At 42.2% G+C, this 16,886-nt stretch overlaps 1 protein-coding gene across 2 annotated transcripts in view; it reads right to left on the bottom strand.

The window, feature by feature from the left end:
- Positions 1-13,437, bottom strand: part of TRIT1 (tRNA isopentenyltransferase 1) — a 43,598-nt gene extending 30,161 nt beyond the window's left edge. For both annotated transcript variants that reach the window (XM_019938060.2, XM_004322058.3), the window contains exon 1: positions 13,249-13,437. In XM_019938060.2, coding sequence (XP_019793619.1) covers positions 13,249-13,422 — 174 coding nt within the window. In that variant the 5' untranslated portion in view covers positions 13,423-13,437. The remainder of the gene's footprint in view (positions 1-13,248) is intronic.
- Positions 13,438-16,886: the final 3,449 nt, after the last annotated feature.

Raw genomic sequence — 16,886 nt, 5'->3', positions numbered from 1 at the left:
ATGGGGAGGGGAAAGGGTAAGCTGGGACAAAGTGAGAGAGTGGCATGGACATATATACACTACCAAATGTAAAACAGATAGCTAGTGGGAAGCAGCCACATAGCACACGGATATCAGCTCGGTTCTTTGTGTCCACCTAGAGGGGTGGGATAGGGAGGGTGGGAGGGAGACACAAGAGGGAGGAGATATGGGGATATATGTATATGTATAGCTGATTCACTTTGTTATACAGCAGAAACTAACACACCACTGTAAAGCAATTATACTCCAATAAAGATGTTAAAAAAATAAAAACCTTAATATGGCAAAAAAAATTCATAAAAGTCAAAAGACAAATGACCAACTGAAAAAATATTTCCAACTCATGAGATTGGACAAAGGGTTAAAACTCATAATACACAAAATGCTCTTACAAATTGATAAACACAAAAATGAAAAACATTATACAGAAGTAGGCATAATAGGTATTGAACAGGAAATTCAAAAAAGAAAAACACAAATGGCCAATGCACCCTTAAAGAGACAATTTACCTCAGAAATGAAATTTAAATAAAATCCATTTCTTGTCTACCAGACTGACAACAATGAAAAGATTGATAACACACAGAATTGCAAGGGTACAGGGAAATAGACATACTACCGGTACAAACTTTTTTGAAAGCAGTCTGGCAATATGTATCAAAATGTAATGTGTGCAGCTCAAACAAAAAGAGAAGGGACCCAATTTAAACAAAACAAACAAAGGACCTGAATAGACATTTCTCCAAAGAAGATACATAAACAGCCAACAAACACATGAAAAGATGCCCATTAGTCACTAGGGAAATGTAAATCCAAACCACAATGAGATACCACTTTCACACCCACTAGGATAGCTATAACTTTTTTTTTTTTTTAAGGTAAATAAGTGTTGGAGAAGATGTGGAGAAACTGGTGTCCTCATACATTGATGGTGGGAATGTAAAATGATGTAGCCATTGTGTAAACCAGTTTGGCAATTTCTCAAAAAGTTAAACACAGAATTACCATATGATGCAGCAATTCCACTCCTAGGTATATACCCAAAATAATTTAAAACACATACTCAAATACATTACACATATGTCCATAGCAGCACTATTCACAACAGCCTAAAGGTGCTAATGTCCATCAACAGATGGACAAACTGTGATCAATACATACAATGGAATATTATTCAAGCATGGAATGAAGCACCAATACACGCTACAACCAATGTAAGTGAAAGAAGACAGCCATAAAAGGTCACATATTGTATGATCCCATTTCTATGAAATATCCAGAACAGGTAAAATCTATAGAAACTAAAAGCAGACTTGTGGCTGTCAGGGGCTGGGGGGGAGGGGAAACTCAAAATAGTGGCTTAATGAGTACAGGGTTTTCTTTTGTGGTGATGGAAACGTTTTGGAACTAGATAGAGGTAGTAGTTGTTGTACAACACTGTGAATGTACTAAGTGCCAATGAATCGTTCTTTTCTAGTTTTTCTTTTGGCTACACCGCACAGCATTTGGGATCTTAGTTCCCCGACCAGGGATCGAACCTGTGCCCCCTGTCCAGGGAAGTCCCTGAATTCTTCATTTTAAAATGGTTAATGTTATGTGAATTTAACCTCAATAAGAAAAATAATATAAAGTAAGCATATACTCTTGGGACTTCCCTGGCAGTCCAGTAGTTAAGACTTTGCCTTCCAGTGCAGGGGGTGCGGGTTTGATCCCTGGTCAGGGAGCTAAGATCCCACATGCCTCAAGGCCAGAAAACCAAAACATAAAACAGAAGCTATATTGTAACAAATTCAATAAAGACTTTAAAAATTGTCCACATCAAACAAACAAAAAAATCTGTTAAAAAAAAGTATATACTCTAATAAAGCTCTTAGAAAACTGGAAGAATAAGAAAGTAACATGTACATCCTCTCATCCAGCAATCCCATTCCAGAAATTTACCCTGAAGAGAGAATCACACAAATGCAGAGATGTTTGTGCAAAGATGTTCATCTCAGCATCATTTATTAAAGCAAAAAGAAAAAACAAAAAAACCCAAAAAACTAAACCTACTAAATGTCCTTCAGCAGAAACCTGGTTAAGTAAATTATGATACACCTATAAAATGGAATACTACACAGAGATTAAAAACAATAATGTAGAAAGTCGGACAGCTTACACTATCAAATTTCAAGACTTATTATAAAGCTACAGTAACTAAAGACAATGCAATACTGACAAAAGAACAGACACACAGATCAATGCAACATATGAGAGGCACCAGAAGTAGACCCACACAAATACAGTCAACTGGTCTTTGACAAAGGTGCAAAGGCAGTTCAACGGAGAAAGGACAGTCTTTCAAAATCAGAGCTGGTACAACTGGACATTCATACGTATCTTACACCTTTTACGAAAATTCACTCAAAACAGATCACAGGCCTAAATGTAAAATGAAAAGCTATAAAACTCATATATAGGGCTTCCCTGGTGGCGCAGTGGTTGAGGGTCCACCTGCTGATGCAGGGGACATGGGTTCGTGCCCCAGTCCGGGAAGATCCCACATGCCGCGGAGCGGCTGGGCCTGTGAGCCATGGCCACTGAGCCTGCACGTCTGGAGCCTGTGCTCTGCAACGGGAGAGGCCACAACAGTGAGAGGCCCGCGTACCGCAAAAAAAAAAAAAAAAAGACACTGTGAAGAGAATGGAAAAATAAGATACAGATTAGAAGAAAATATTTGCAAATAACATGTCTATATAAAGGATTTGTATACAGAATATATGAAAAAAAACTCTTAAAATTCAACAATAAGACAGCCCCCCCCAAAAAAGATCTGACAGACACTTCACCAAAGATATACAGATAGTAAATAAGCATGTGAAAAGATGCTCAACACCATTAACCTTTAGGGGAATGCAAATTAACCACCATAGATACCAGTACACACCTATTAGAACTGCTAAAATTAAAAACAACAATACCAGGGCTTCCCCGGTGGCGCAGTGGTTGTGGGTCCGCCTGCTGATGCAGGGGACACGGGTTCGTGCCCTGGTCCGGGAAGATCCCACATGCCGCGGAGCGGCTGGGCCCGTGAGCCATGGCCGCTGAGCCTGCGCGTCCAGAGCCTGTGCTCCGCAACGGGAGAGGCCGCAACAGTGAGAGGCCCGCGTACCGCAAAAAACAAACAAACAAACAAAAAAAAACCAAATGCTGGAAAGAATACAAAGAAACAGAAATTCTCATTCACTGCTGGTAGGAATGCAAAATGGTACAGTCATTTTGGTAAATAGTTTAGTAGTTTCCTATAAAGTTAAACCAGTCCTGTAAAGTTAAACCACTAGCTATGTTTATAATAGCTTTCTTTACAACTACTAAAAACTTGACACTCAGATGGCCTTTCACAGGTCAATGAACATATTACGTACAATGGAATAATACTCGACAACAAAGAGAAATGGACTCATGCAACAACACTGAAGAATTTAAATGTATTTTGCTAAGTGAAAAAAGTCAGATCCCAAAAGCTGCATGTTGAGTGACTAAATGTATGTGACCTTCTGGAAAAGGCAAAACTATAGGGACAGAAAACAGATCAGTGGTTGCCAAAAACTGGTGTAGGTAGAGGAGTTGACTACAAAGAGGCCACATAAGGCAATTTTTAGAGTGATGGAAGTGTTCAGTATGGTACTGTGATGGTGCATATCTGACTCTCTCCATTTGTAAAAACCCACAGAACTGTGCACAACAATGAATGCACTCTACTGTATGCAAATTAAAAAAAATAATAGCCAGAATGTCTGAAGAACCAGGACAGAATGCAGACTGCAATAACTGAATCTAATTATATTACAAATGTATGACATAACCTCACTGGAGGGGGGGTGGGGAGGAGCTGACCTAAGTAACTTTGTAAAACAATGTTATGACTAGATACTATATGGCTAAAATGAACAAAAAGAACTGAACACAAACATCATACTGTAGTTGGTAAATTTGTTCTCACAGTATTAACTACTTAAACTACTTTACAGGTTGTACAAATAAAATATTTGTAGACAAGGAGAGCCAGTTTCCTTACTCTGAGAAAGAAGTCACAAATAAGCAAGAAGGGAAGATTAATATAAACCCTGTAGTGGAGCAGAGTCAGAGATATCAGTATAAATTCATGTTTATTTTAATATACATACAGATAGATACAGAAATATAGATATTTGTGTATACATGAATTAGTATATATACATATGTTTCCTAGCAACAAGCACATTTAGCACCCAGCTCTTGGTATCTAAATACCATTCACCAAAAAAAGGAGCCAGGGGGACTTCCCTGGTGGCACAGTGGTTAAGAATCTGCCTTCCAGGGCTTCCTTGGTGGCGCAGTGGTTAAGAATCCGCCTGCCAATGCAGGGGACACAGGTTCAAGCCCTGGTCCTGGAAGATCCCACATGCCGCGGAGCAACTAAGCCCGTGCGCCACAACTACTGAGCCTGCGCTCTGGAGCCCGCGATCCACAACTACTGAAGCCCGTGTGACACAACTACTGAAGCCTGTGTGCTTAGGGCCTGTGCTCCGTAACAAGAGAAGCCACCGCAACGAGAAGCCCGTGCATTGCAATGAAGAGTAGCGCCCGCTCGCCGCAACTAGAGAAAGCCCGCACGCAGCAACAAAGATCAAACACAGCCAAAAATAAATAAGTAAATTTAAAAAATAAAAATAAAAAGGAACCAGGGCTCCTTGGAGAAATGGATGATTCTAGGACTGGAGCAGGACAAATGTAAGTTGAAAGCATCTTGTAATGCCAGAAAGGAAGTGCTAAACAAACAAATATGGGGCATGCCAAAGGACACAAGAGTCAACATGAAAGAGCACCCAATAACCAAGTTGAAATAATTTGAACAATAAAATAAATAACTTAGTACTGGATTATAACCCAAGAAATAAAATAAATATCCCTACTGATGTAAGTAAATAGGAGAGAGAGGACAAATCTCTGCAAAAGAATTTCAATAAAAGTAGGAGGACTTCCCTGGTGGCGCAGTGCTTAAGAATCCACCTGCCAATGCAAGGGACACAGGTTTGATCCCTGGTCCGGGAAGATCCCACATGCCATGGAGCAACTAAGCCCATGCGCCACAACTACTGAGCCTGTGCTCTAGAGGACGTGAACCACAACTACTGAGCCCTCGTGCCGCAACTACTGAAGCCCGTGAGCCTAGTGTCTGTGCTCTGCAACAAGAGAAGCCACCGTAATGAGAAGCCTGCACACTGCAACGAAGAGTAGCCCCCACTCACCGCAACTAGAGAAAAGCCCGCGTGCAGCAATGAAGACCCAATGCAGGGACTTCCCTGGTGGCACAGTGGTTAAGAATCTGCCTGCCAATGCAGGGGACACAGGTTTGAGCCCTGGTCCGGGAAGATCCCACATGCTGCGGAGCAACTAAGCCTGTGTGCCACAACTACTGAGCCTGCATTCTAGAGTCCGCAAGCCACAACTACTGAGCCCGCGTGCTACAACTACTGAAGCCCTCACACCTAGAGCCCATGCTCTGCAACAAGAGAAGCCACCTCAATAAGAAGCCCACGCACCGCAACGAAGAGTAGCCCCCCGCTCGCCACAACTAAAGAAAGCCCGCGTGCAGCAATGAAGACCCAACACAGCCAAAAATAAAAAGATAATAAATAAATTTATTTTTAAAAAAAGACCCAACACAGCCAAATAAATAAATAAAGACCCCCAAACATACACATAATTTAAAATAAAACAGAAGTAGGAGGAATGAAGGAAATTACCACAATAATTATAGCAGGAAAGATTCATTGATAAATGTTAAAATTAGGAGGTGAAACTTTAAGGAAAAACAAGATATCTGCATTGCCTCAAGCAACTCCCCTAAAATATTAATTACTGTGGTGCTTTTAACATATGCCCACAAATTCTTTGATAGTCCTCCCTTCAGGATGTGGAGCTTAAATCCCCTCCCGTTCAATGTGGGATGGACTTAGCAACTCATTTCCAACAAAGAGAGTATAGAAAGGAAAAATAGGGATTTCCCCAGCGGTCCAGTGGTTAAGACTCCGAGCTTCCACTGCATGGGGCGCAGGTTCAATCCCTGGTCAGGGAACTAAGATCCCACATGTCACACGATACAGCCAAAAATAAATAAATAAATTTTAAAAAATGAAAAGAAAAAGATTTAACTTTACAGTAGAGGAAGCTGGCAGACACAACCTAAACCAAATGATCAAGGTTAACGTCACTAGTTGATGTTAAATCATGCTGACATTATACCCTGATACGATGCAATGAGAAAGGTACTTCACCTCTGTGGTATGCCTTCTCAAAATTCATAATCATGTGAAACCATCAGACAAACCCAAACTGAGAGACAATCCACAAAACAGCTGACCAGTACACTTCAAAAAGTAGCAAAATCATGAAAGACAAGGAAAGACCAAGAAATCTGTCACAGATTGGAGACAAGCAGACATGAGGACTAAATGTAATATGGTATCCTACATTGGATCCTGAAACAGAAAAGAGACATCAGTAGAAAAACTGGTAAAATCCAAATGAAGTCTCCAGTTTAGTTAACAGTATTGTGCCTGTGTCAATCTCTTGGTGTTGATAAATGTGCCATGATGATATGTTAATTTTAGAAGAAGCTGGGTGAAGAATATACAAGAACTCTCTGTACTATCTTTGAAACTCTTGTGTAAATCTTATAATTACTTCAAAATTTAAAAACTAACAGTAATGTAGAACAGGGTTTCTCAACCTCAGTACAATATATTGATATTTTGGGCCAGATAATTCTCTGTTGGGAGGAGCTGTTTTATGCATAGTAGGATGTTCTGCAGCATTCCTGGCCTCTACCCACTAGACGCCAGGAACCCACCTTTCCATTTGTTACAACCAAAAACGTCTCCAGAGATTGCCAAGTGTCCCCCGCCAGGGGGGGGGGGGGGCGGGCAAAATTACCCCAGATAGAGACCGAGATGAGGGTTCAAGAAAGTAATTTTTGGTAGGGGTGAGATAATAATAGGGCCTACCTAATAAGGTTGTGGTGAGGATATTAAATGAGACAATATATGGCAAACTTCTAGAACACTGCCTGACATATATTTTATTATTGTTATTATTTTCAGTATTATTATTATTCATGGTACAGTGGTAAGAGCTTGAACTCTGGCTGACACAATGAGGAAGGAGCAGCGGTAAAGTTCCAGCTCAGAAATAGGGCCCCAAAGGTAAGCAAAGAGACAAACAGGACCCTGGTCTGATTCAAACTTATCTAAAGAATCCAACAAACTATACAGGAAACCACAACCAGTTCAGTTAAGCCATACTAGAGTATATGCAGAGCACATAGGTGAATTCCTATATACCCAAGTAACTTAACACCCCTCAAACATACATTCCTTCTTGAAGTGGAGCTGTTTCAACACCCTGCCCCAGGCACTGAAACATCAGGGCAGCACCTCATCCTCACAAATCTGAAACTGCAAGTCCCATTTGTGCTCTCCTATGGTTTCCCATTTAGCCAGTAGTCACTTCTCTTTCCTTACATAACATGGGAGGTTTGACTCTAAAGTTCTTCCCACAGCTGCAAAAAAACTGAATATATATGTACAACCCACCCAAGCTTAATACTGTAGCCAAAGGAAAACCAAATTCACTCACAACGGATCTGAACACAGGGACCTAGAAATTAATATATATATTTTTAGATGAGTCAAAAATTTTGAGATTTCCTCTGGCCTACTCTCAAGCTCAGTCCTGTAAAACACTGCCTCTGTAAGTTGTGGAAAGTAGCCTCTGGATAGCCCTCATTTCTCCTAGTTAACAGATTTTTCTAGCTTTCATTTTCATGTCCTAGTAAGCCACTGTGATCCACTATCCCATCTCTACTTTCATATCTCTCCCCCATGCAACCCAGATCTCCCTTGAGCACTAGCAAACAGTCCTTTGGTAAAAAAACACTGCTCCTAAATTATGTTCCAAAGCAGACAAAGAATGCAGAACTCCACATTTATTAGGTGACACATAGCTTGCTTACTAGTCAGACTGCCAAAAATAATTTGCTTCCCCTCTTGTAGGTTTAGGCAAACACAAGGGAACTGTGCTCCTATGTATGACTACTGCTTCTCCACAGGACTTGAAGAACTAAGGCATTAGAGATACTTCCTCTCTATAAACCCAAATAGAACACTCTGTTTATTTTCTCCTGGCATATAGTTGGTAGTCTGTATTTCCAGGCAGCCATTGTACATCTTTTGGCAAGTGCCTTCAAATTTCTCAGTACAATGTTTCATCCAGTCACTGAAGGCAATGCATTGTACCTTAAATTTACATGCCAAGAAAAAGACTCAGACTGAAAAGAAGACCTTCAGTATCATCTTCCTGCAATATATCAGACACTACACATGAGTTAGAAGACCCAGATCCAATTCCCAGGTGTGCAAGTGTCTTGCAGTGTGATCTCTAGTCTGCTCTTTAATCTTTCTGCACCTCAGTTTTTCCATCCTGGAAAACAGGGATTGTATTACCTGTCCCTCCTTGAATTTAGACTCTTACTGCTAGCTGAGAATATTTATGCTTCTACAACTTGTGAAACTGGGGTTTGGAAAACTCAGAAAATTAAGCACAAAATGTTTCTCACTTTTGTCAGACCTACCATGAAAAATCCACAGTTGAGCCCAGCACAAGTCCCTAAGCAAATAATCCCTCAGAAAATTAGTTCTGACTTCCCACTCAACAGACCACTGACACAAGAATGAGAAGTGAGGGGCCAGGCAGGACGTCAGGTGCTACATGGCTAAAAAAGCAAGTCATTGTCTATTATGTTCCCTGACAGTATTATCACCCTAGACACACTACCCTTAACACTCCATTGTGGTTTTATCTCAAAGAAGCTACCTCAATACTTAGAGCACTTACTTCTTCAATGTTTACGAAAAACAAGCACTTTCCCTGGATGGGAAGTGCCCTGCTGGAATTGCCTTGGGATGACCCTACAGTTAAGGTAGGACAAAAGGATGACAAAAGGAGTATGAGGTGCAAGAGAATTTAAGATTTAAGGCAGTGTTTTACAATCCTTTCTGAGTCACTGGTACAATTTTGAAATACAAAACTCTGGGCAGCATTCCAAAAGAGATTATTAAAATTCAAATACTGGTTTTTAGAAAGATCAATTTGGAAACTTGAAAAACCTTTCTAATTATCCACTTTCCATTAGGTCCCCCCTTAGTCTGCGTGGCTGTCACAACAAGGAAGTTTACTGCTCGGTCTAGGCTCTCCACAAGGCCTAGTTTCCCTCTGTTCCACTAAACACTGCCTTTGGTATCTTCGAATTATTGACATTAAATTATATCTCCGCTGCAGTAAGTTTCAGCCCCCTAGCAATGCATCACATGGCCAACACTCAGCTCAACACTCAACTTGAGAGATATCACTATGAATTCACACTAAGATCCACAATACAAATCCTAAAATACATTTTATACCCTGTTCAAAAAGTAGCACACTCCTGTGAAGGATCAGTGTCATACAAGTTAAGAAATACTCTCTAATAATTGAATCCCACAGCTCCTGCCTCATTTAAAGGGATAACTTTGTGTATAGATAAGGCAGGCACTGAGCGTGGAAAGTAGAGACCTATGTCCAACTCCAGGTCTGCTACTTACTATAAGACCTTGTACCTGTTTCCTTAACTGTGAAGTGATAATAATGTCTACCTTACAAGGTTATTGTGAGGATAAAAAAGCATATGTAAGCATTTTATAAACAGTGCTATTCAAATTTAATTCTGCCTGTGGATTTAACTAAAGCTGAAAAAGTTCTTTTAAGAAGCTGGTTAGGGACTTCCCTGGTGGCGCAGTGGTTAAGACTGCCTGCCAATGCAGGGGACATGGGTTCAAGCCCTGGTCCGGGAAGATCCCACATGCCGCGGGGCAACTAAGCCCGAGCACCGCAACTACTGAAGTCCGTACGCCTAGAGCCCGTGCTCCGCAACAAAGAGTAGCCACCGCTCTCTGCAACTAGAGAAAGCCTGTGTGCAGCAACAAAGACCCAACACAGCCAAAAATAAATTAATTAATTAATTAAAAAAAAAAAGCTGGTTAACTCCAACATTAAGAATGTCATTTGTTCACATGCTTACAAAAATTTTCTGCAATCTCAAGTCACTGAAAAGCATTATCTCCTTCCATTGGCTAAAAAGCAAGCAGAGTAGCACTACCCTACGAGGGGCATGGTAAGCAAGGGGAGAAATGAAGAACTGCGTATACCCACAGTGAATGGGGCAGAGATACTTTATTTCATTATTTGAACTGAAAAGTAAACATTAAAGGTCAAAGTTTTCCAACGGGTCTGAGAGGAATATATCCACGTTATGAATATTAAACACAACCTATTGCCAGTTCAGAAAGCTCAATTATCTTCAAAGTGTTTTTCACACATCAATTAATCCTCACAGCATCCCAAGGATGAAAGAAATTTAATTTTCATATTCTAGTTATTTATAACAACAGGAAGAATCTAAATGGATCGTGATGTGCCATTTTGATAAGACAGGTCAACAAATGTTTCATCAAATGTTAAGGATCTACCATATCATCAGCACTATATAAGGCACAAAGTGTCTAACTGATGTGGCCTATTTCACATCGAGCAAGACCTCTAGCAAGCTCAACCTTATGGTACACAGCTATGCGTAAAGAAGCATTTCTGAATAGCGGATAACAGCAATTACAGAGCTATAACCAATCCTTATTGCCAGAAGCTGCTAATTTACTTAAAAACATTTGTAAAATTAAGATGTTTTATTGAGAACGCTTTCCTGACAAGGACTATGTGTGGTACATGAGGAAGAGGCAGAAACAGGGAGCAACAGTGTGCTGTGTTGTTTTAAATAGGATTGTCAGAGGCCTCAATAAGATGACATCTAAGTAAAGACCTGAACAAAGAGAGGAAGCAAGCCACATGCTTATGTAGGGGAAAACATTCCACCAGGCAGAGGGAACCTCTGAGTGTAAGAGTCCTAACACGGGATCATACCTGCTGCATTCTTCACACACCCACTAGACTTTCCCCATGGATGTCCTGCTGCAACCTCCACTGTGCCCCGCCAGATCTTCCTGACTTCCAGGCTCACCATACTCTCCCAGGCACACAAACCTGAAACACACTGTGTGCACTGCTCTCTTCTTTCCACAATCAGTGACCAACTCATACTGTAACATGATACTACCTTCAAAATGTTACATCTTTCTCTTCCATTCATTCCCACTAACATACCAGCCCCAAATTACAAAACATTAAGACTGCAATGGACCTTAGATATTATCAGTGAAACGCCGTCTTACCGAAGCCCGTATTACCCAAGTCTCGGAAGTATCAAGCCAAAGATCTATTATTACTACATTCTTGGATTTTTTTTTGGTATGCCCCTCCCACCCACCCCCAAATTCAATTCATCAGCATACTGCTCACAAATGAATGCTTCTTACACACTGTCTTCATCATGTTACTCATCCCCCATTCCACAATATCTACAATACCTGTTAAATAGTCTCCTTTCACTGTCCTACATGCACACTAAGTTCATTTCACCTTCTAAATCTTCATTCACAGTCCTTCCTTTGATACAATGCCTTTTCTTCTTTATCTATCTAAAACTCACCTATCCTTCAAGTCCCTTTTCACAGAGCTTTCCATGACTGTATCAGCTTTCACTGATTTCTCTCCTCAGAAATTCTATGGTTCATCATAAGATCTAACACGGTAGTCTCCCTCCTCCCCCTTCCCATCCCCACCCCTTGCAAAGCATCATCAATAACTCACTTCAAACACGTATTAACTTGCTTTGTTTCATGTTTATCTGGACTAAAACTCCTTGAAGACAGGATTGCAGTTTTGTCTCTCCAAAAGGGCCTTGCAGAAAATAGCACCTAATCATATTTTTAGCACTTACTGTGTGCCTGATATTGTATTAAGTGCTTTACATATTTAATCTCGTTTAACCATCACAATAATATCATGTTATTGATATTATTCTTCCTCTTTTACAGAAGAAACAAAGACATGAAGAGGTCAGGCTGAGGTTGCATATCTTAGAAAAGGCAAGGCTGGGATTTGAGCGAAAGTCCGCCTCTCAGAGCCAGCACAAAGCAGAGGTTGTGAACAAAGGTTTGTTGAATTATCCTAATCATCTGATGTGTGTTGATGGCCGTGTCATCCCACATGAATTAATGAGGGTGGAAACCATGCCCAGAGTTTACGGGGTACAGTGGGGAGAAGGCCTGCCCCTTCCTGCTGAATACCCATCAGGCGTTAGGTTCAGCACCGGGCATTTCACCGAGCATCTCATTTACACTGTGAAAACTCTTAACTTGTAATTCCTCCATCGGAGATGTACCCCAAATGTCACCCATCCTCAATCGCAGCACAAATGTTCCCAGGTGTGATGTGTACACACTCCTTCTGGGCCTCCCTGCGGCTCAAGGAAGAGGGCAAAGCCTGCTGATTCCCATCAGCCGATAAGTTAAAAATCTCAGCATCATAAAGCATTTACCAAGTGCCTGGACTTTTTCAGGACAGGCCACCCTGCTCTTCTTTCTAACACTCATGTTCTCACTTATTAAGCACCAGAGCCCTGTGAAGTAGGCGGCATTTTCTCCACTTCTCAGATAAATAACGTCCCCCAAAACCGACGCTGTTTAGGTCACGTGGCCGATGGCAGATGAGGGAAGAGAATCCAGGTTTCCTGACTACCTACCCTGCTTCATTCCCTCAGCAGACACTCGTAGATGGTAAATGATTTAGCCTGGTGTCGCTGGGAACTCTAAATAGCAAAAGCTCTGGAGTAATTTTCCTTCAAAAGGTATATAATGGACACCTATAGGTCAACCTTATATGTTCAAATACCATCTCCACGTATTCCCTTAGTGACACAGAGATAGTCGTTTCACCTCCCTGGGTGAATTCCCTCATCGGTAAATGGAGATAATAACAGTACCTACACCAAACAGCAATACCCTGAGAAGTAAATGAAATGATGGCAGTGAAACACCTGGCACGATGTCCGGCATATAGTGGGCGCCTAGGAATTATGGGTGCCCTTTCCCGGCCCCCTCCGCCCCATAAGCCTCGGGGTTCACCCACTACCATTAAGCGACAGGGTATCCACTCAGCCAGAGGCCCACGCACGGCCTCCGCTTTACCAGGCTGGGGACAGCCGCACTGTCATACCTGCATGGAGTCAGCGCTGACGATCTCGCCACCGAGCCGCTGGCCTAGCTGTAACGCCAGCGTGGATTTGCCGGTGCCCGTGGCCCCGAGAATTACTACAAGAGGCAGTGTCCGTTTTAGGCCCCGGAGCCCAGGGCCCGCAGACACAGCTCGTGCAGCCGCCACCGCCGCCATCTTAAAGAAGTCTACGCTTGCGCAGGAGCAGCTGTCCCCATGGCAACCGTCAGTGCGCCTGCGCGGACCTCGGGCTCTGAAGGGAGGGTGCGGAGGGAGGAAGGAGGTGAGGGACCCAGGTCCCCACGCTCAGAAGCTCCTGCTGTGACTGCCGTCAACTAGCTGCTGATGTGAGAACCTCAACTACCTCCTCTCTTAAATGGGGCATAGCAGTCGTATCTAAAATAGATCTATCCGTATTATTCTCTCTTTCACGGCACCCAGTTCTTTTTCTTCATAGAGCTAATTACAATATGAAATTATATATTGATCTCTTGTCCATTGTCTGACTTTCTCTCCAGACTGTTAGTTCTATAAAGGCAAGGAACAGATTCTGCCTAGGTCACTACTGTATCTCCAGTACAGTACCTGATACCGAACAGACACCCAATAATTGTTAGTAGAGGGGAGAATGGCTTGCATATCTAGTGCTACAGCCAGTGAGCTCAGAGGTGTGGTGTTCTCCAGGATCAGATCTACCCAGTTCTCAGGCAAGGGCGGCTGCTCTAATGTTTTCATCCAACATCTCAAACTGAGACACAATCATAAGGCAGAACAAGATTTTTCATCTATTTGGCGAAAGGATGCAAGAGATGGGGTGAGAACAGATAAAAAAACAAGCAATAAACAACCCACAACATACAAAGAGAAAAAATAAGGAAGGCAGAAAGGATAAAAGAGTAGCAACCCTCAGATTAAAGTGGGGGTGGGAAAAACTAGGTCCAGAGAGGACCAAAATTCTGGGGACTACACAACCTTTAAGAAAGGGCTATGAAAAAAAAAAGAAAGAAAGGGCTATGGGAGATTTCCCTGGCGGTCCAGTGCTTAAGACTCCGCGCTTCTACTGCAGGGGGCACGGGTTGGATCCCTGGTTGGGGAACTAAGATCCTGCATGTGGTGTGTGGCCAAAAAAAAAAAAGAAAAGAAAAAAAAGAACTTTGGAACCAGATGAACATGGGTTCAAATCCCCACTCTGCCACTTTCAGCTGAGTGACTTCACACAATTCACTTAGCCTCAGTTTTCTCATCCTTAAGTACCTCTCAGGACTGCCATAAGGAGAAAATGAAGTAATGCCTGAAAGGTGCCTGCTACAACGCCCTGGCACATAATCACCACCATTTGTTAAACATTTTGTATTATAATAGTAACACCCCATCTGCCTTACTAAAGAGGTTAGAGCAGCAGCCTAAGGGCAGAGGAATTTTCAGTAATGTGTGAAAGTGCCTAAATACCTATTCTACTAACCCTTTGTTAGCCAGTTTAAGAGTCTTAATTGCTTTCTGCCTGAGATTACTACCTGGCTCTGCCTAGCTCACAGGTCATATCACCCTTGGGTCAGAGGAATCACCCCTGGACGGTTAGAGAATATGATAGGCCTGCCCTGAATGACTGCCAATAAATACATTTCTCAATCACTTGGATCACCGCTGGCATAATGGCCATTCTTGCAGACCCAGTCTAAACCTTGTAGTCACATGTATCCCAGGGTCCTTGTACCTCCTTTTCTCAATCCAGCCTGCTTTGATCAAAAGACTTGTTCTCTCCAATTTGTGGTACCCGCCTGGGGCTGGTTTTAAAATCAAGATGTGTGGCCACATATTGGCAGACACTCTCACATGATGGTTGTTAACTGTAGAGCCTTTGCCTGCAGATTTTCCGAGGGTACGGTTACCTTGACAACAAGCAGAAAGAAGGCAGGCCGGAGAAATGATGCAAATAAAGCAAAAGGGAGGCTAATTTCATGATGACAATCTGACCATGACAGAGGAGATTCACTCACAGATGGGAAAGTACTGTCCAAGTCATGACCAGGTGACTGTTACGAGAGAGAGAAAGAGAGAGAGAAGGGGCGGGGGGTGGTGGTGGAATTTACCACTGAGAGACCAGAAGAGGGAGAGGCTGGTTACCAAGGCAACTGGGGAGCAAGGAATGAAAAAATGGGGCTTCACCACAGCCGCAGAAAATTGCTTCTAGCCAAGCAACACAGGACTGTTGCTATAGAAACAAAGAGAACAGGGATCCTGTAGACCATGGGGAGAATTATCACTGAAATACTGAGCAGGAAAGACTCCTAAATCAGAATGGAGCCTGTGGTCCAAAACAAATGAGGAGAAGTGAGAAAAAAAACATCATACCATTTCCATTCATTGTAATTCTGCCAGCCCCACCAAAGGAGAATGGGAACATATTTTTTTAATACCTTTAGGCTATTTTATTTGTACCTCTGTCTCCCTAATGATCTTCTGAACTCTAAATTATACTAAGAATAGTTCCTGAAAGATAATCTGTAACTTGAAATCCTAATTAGAGAGATTAAGTTCAAGGGAAAATTGGGAAATTGAAGTCTATGATCAAGAGTTAATAAGTATTTATAAAAAACAACATAAAACCCTCTAATGGGCAGCTTTGCAGGGTAATAAGGAGACAAAAGGCGGCAAAAGGGAGTCAGAAAAGCTATTTGTGGTCATGCCCAGGTATTAGCCCTGACCCCTCTCTGCCTTGTATGAGGCCAGATGGGAAATAACTTATTCTGAAAGATAGCTCAACAGGAAAGGGGGTCTCTCACTCAAAGTGTATGTGTATATCTAGAGGTGAGGATGCAGAAGCCCATCTCAACACACTCCACTGCTTACAGATTATTTGGGGTTTAAAAAAAATCTAGTTTACAAGGCAAAAATGCTGGGATACGTTCAGTCTGGAAGAGGATGTCTAAAATGCAGGAATGAGGTACAAGGGAGACTCAAATTACTTGGAGGGTAATAATTCTTGCCTGCCCTTCTGAAAGTCCACAGTCAGCCACCTAATTGTTACCGCTGGTGTGGGTGTGCTGTACCCTAGGGCAGATGGGTAGTCAGGTTGTCAGGCAACCTCTAGGTTGCCTCACATTCTTTAGGAAATTGAGAGCAGTACATGGGGTGGAATGGGCATGGGAACATGGCAGAAAAGGAGAAAGGGAGAAGTGCAGAAAGTTAGAGGGGAAATCTAGGTGATGACCCAATTAAAAAAATTTTTACAAAAAGAAAGAAATATAGGGAGAAGGTAAAGGTGAAGCCATTAAGAGTGGAAGGATCATTCAAAATGGAACATCCAGGAAGTTTGAACTTTTTGGAATTCTACAGGATGCTGCGACATGGAAAGGAGGAGGTATATGCCATGGAAGGCCTGAAGCATCTTCTCCCAAGAGAAGAAAGTTGGGTCAAAGATAAACACTAGCTCTTTGGTACAATCCAAAGTGCTGAGAATTCCCTGGCAGTCCAGTGGTTGGGACTCTGTGCTTCCACTGCTGGGGTCCCAGGTTCAATCCCTCATCAGGGAACTAAGATACTGCAAGCCGCACAGCCAAAAAAAAATTATTTTTAAATTACAAATTAAGGGCTTCCCTGGCGGCGCAGTGGTTGAGAGTCCGCCTGCTGATGCAGGGGAC

The sequence above is a fragment of the Tursiops truncatus genome, chromosome 1 (genome assembly GCF_011762595.2).
Source record: "Tursiops truncatus isolate mTurTru1 chromosome 1, mTurTru1.mat.Y, whole genome shotgun sequence".
NCBI classification, from domain to species: Eukaryota; Metazoa; Chordata; class Mammalia; order Artiodactyla; family Delphinidae; genus Tursiops; species Tursiops truncatus.
This window is presented reverse-complemented; position numbering and strand designations above follow the sequence as displayed.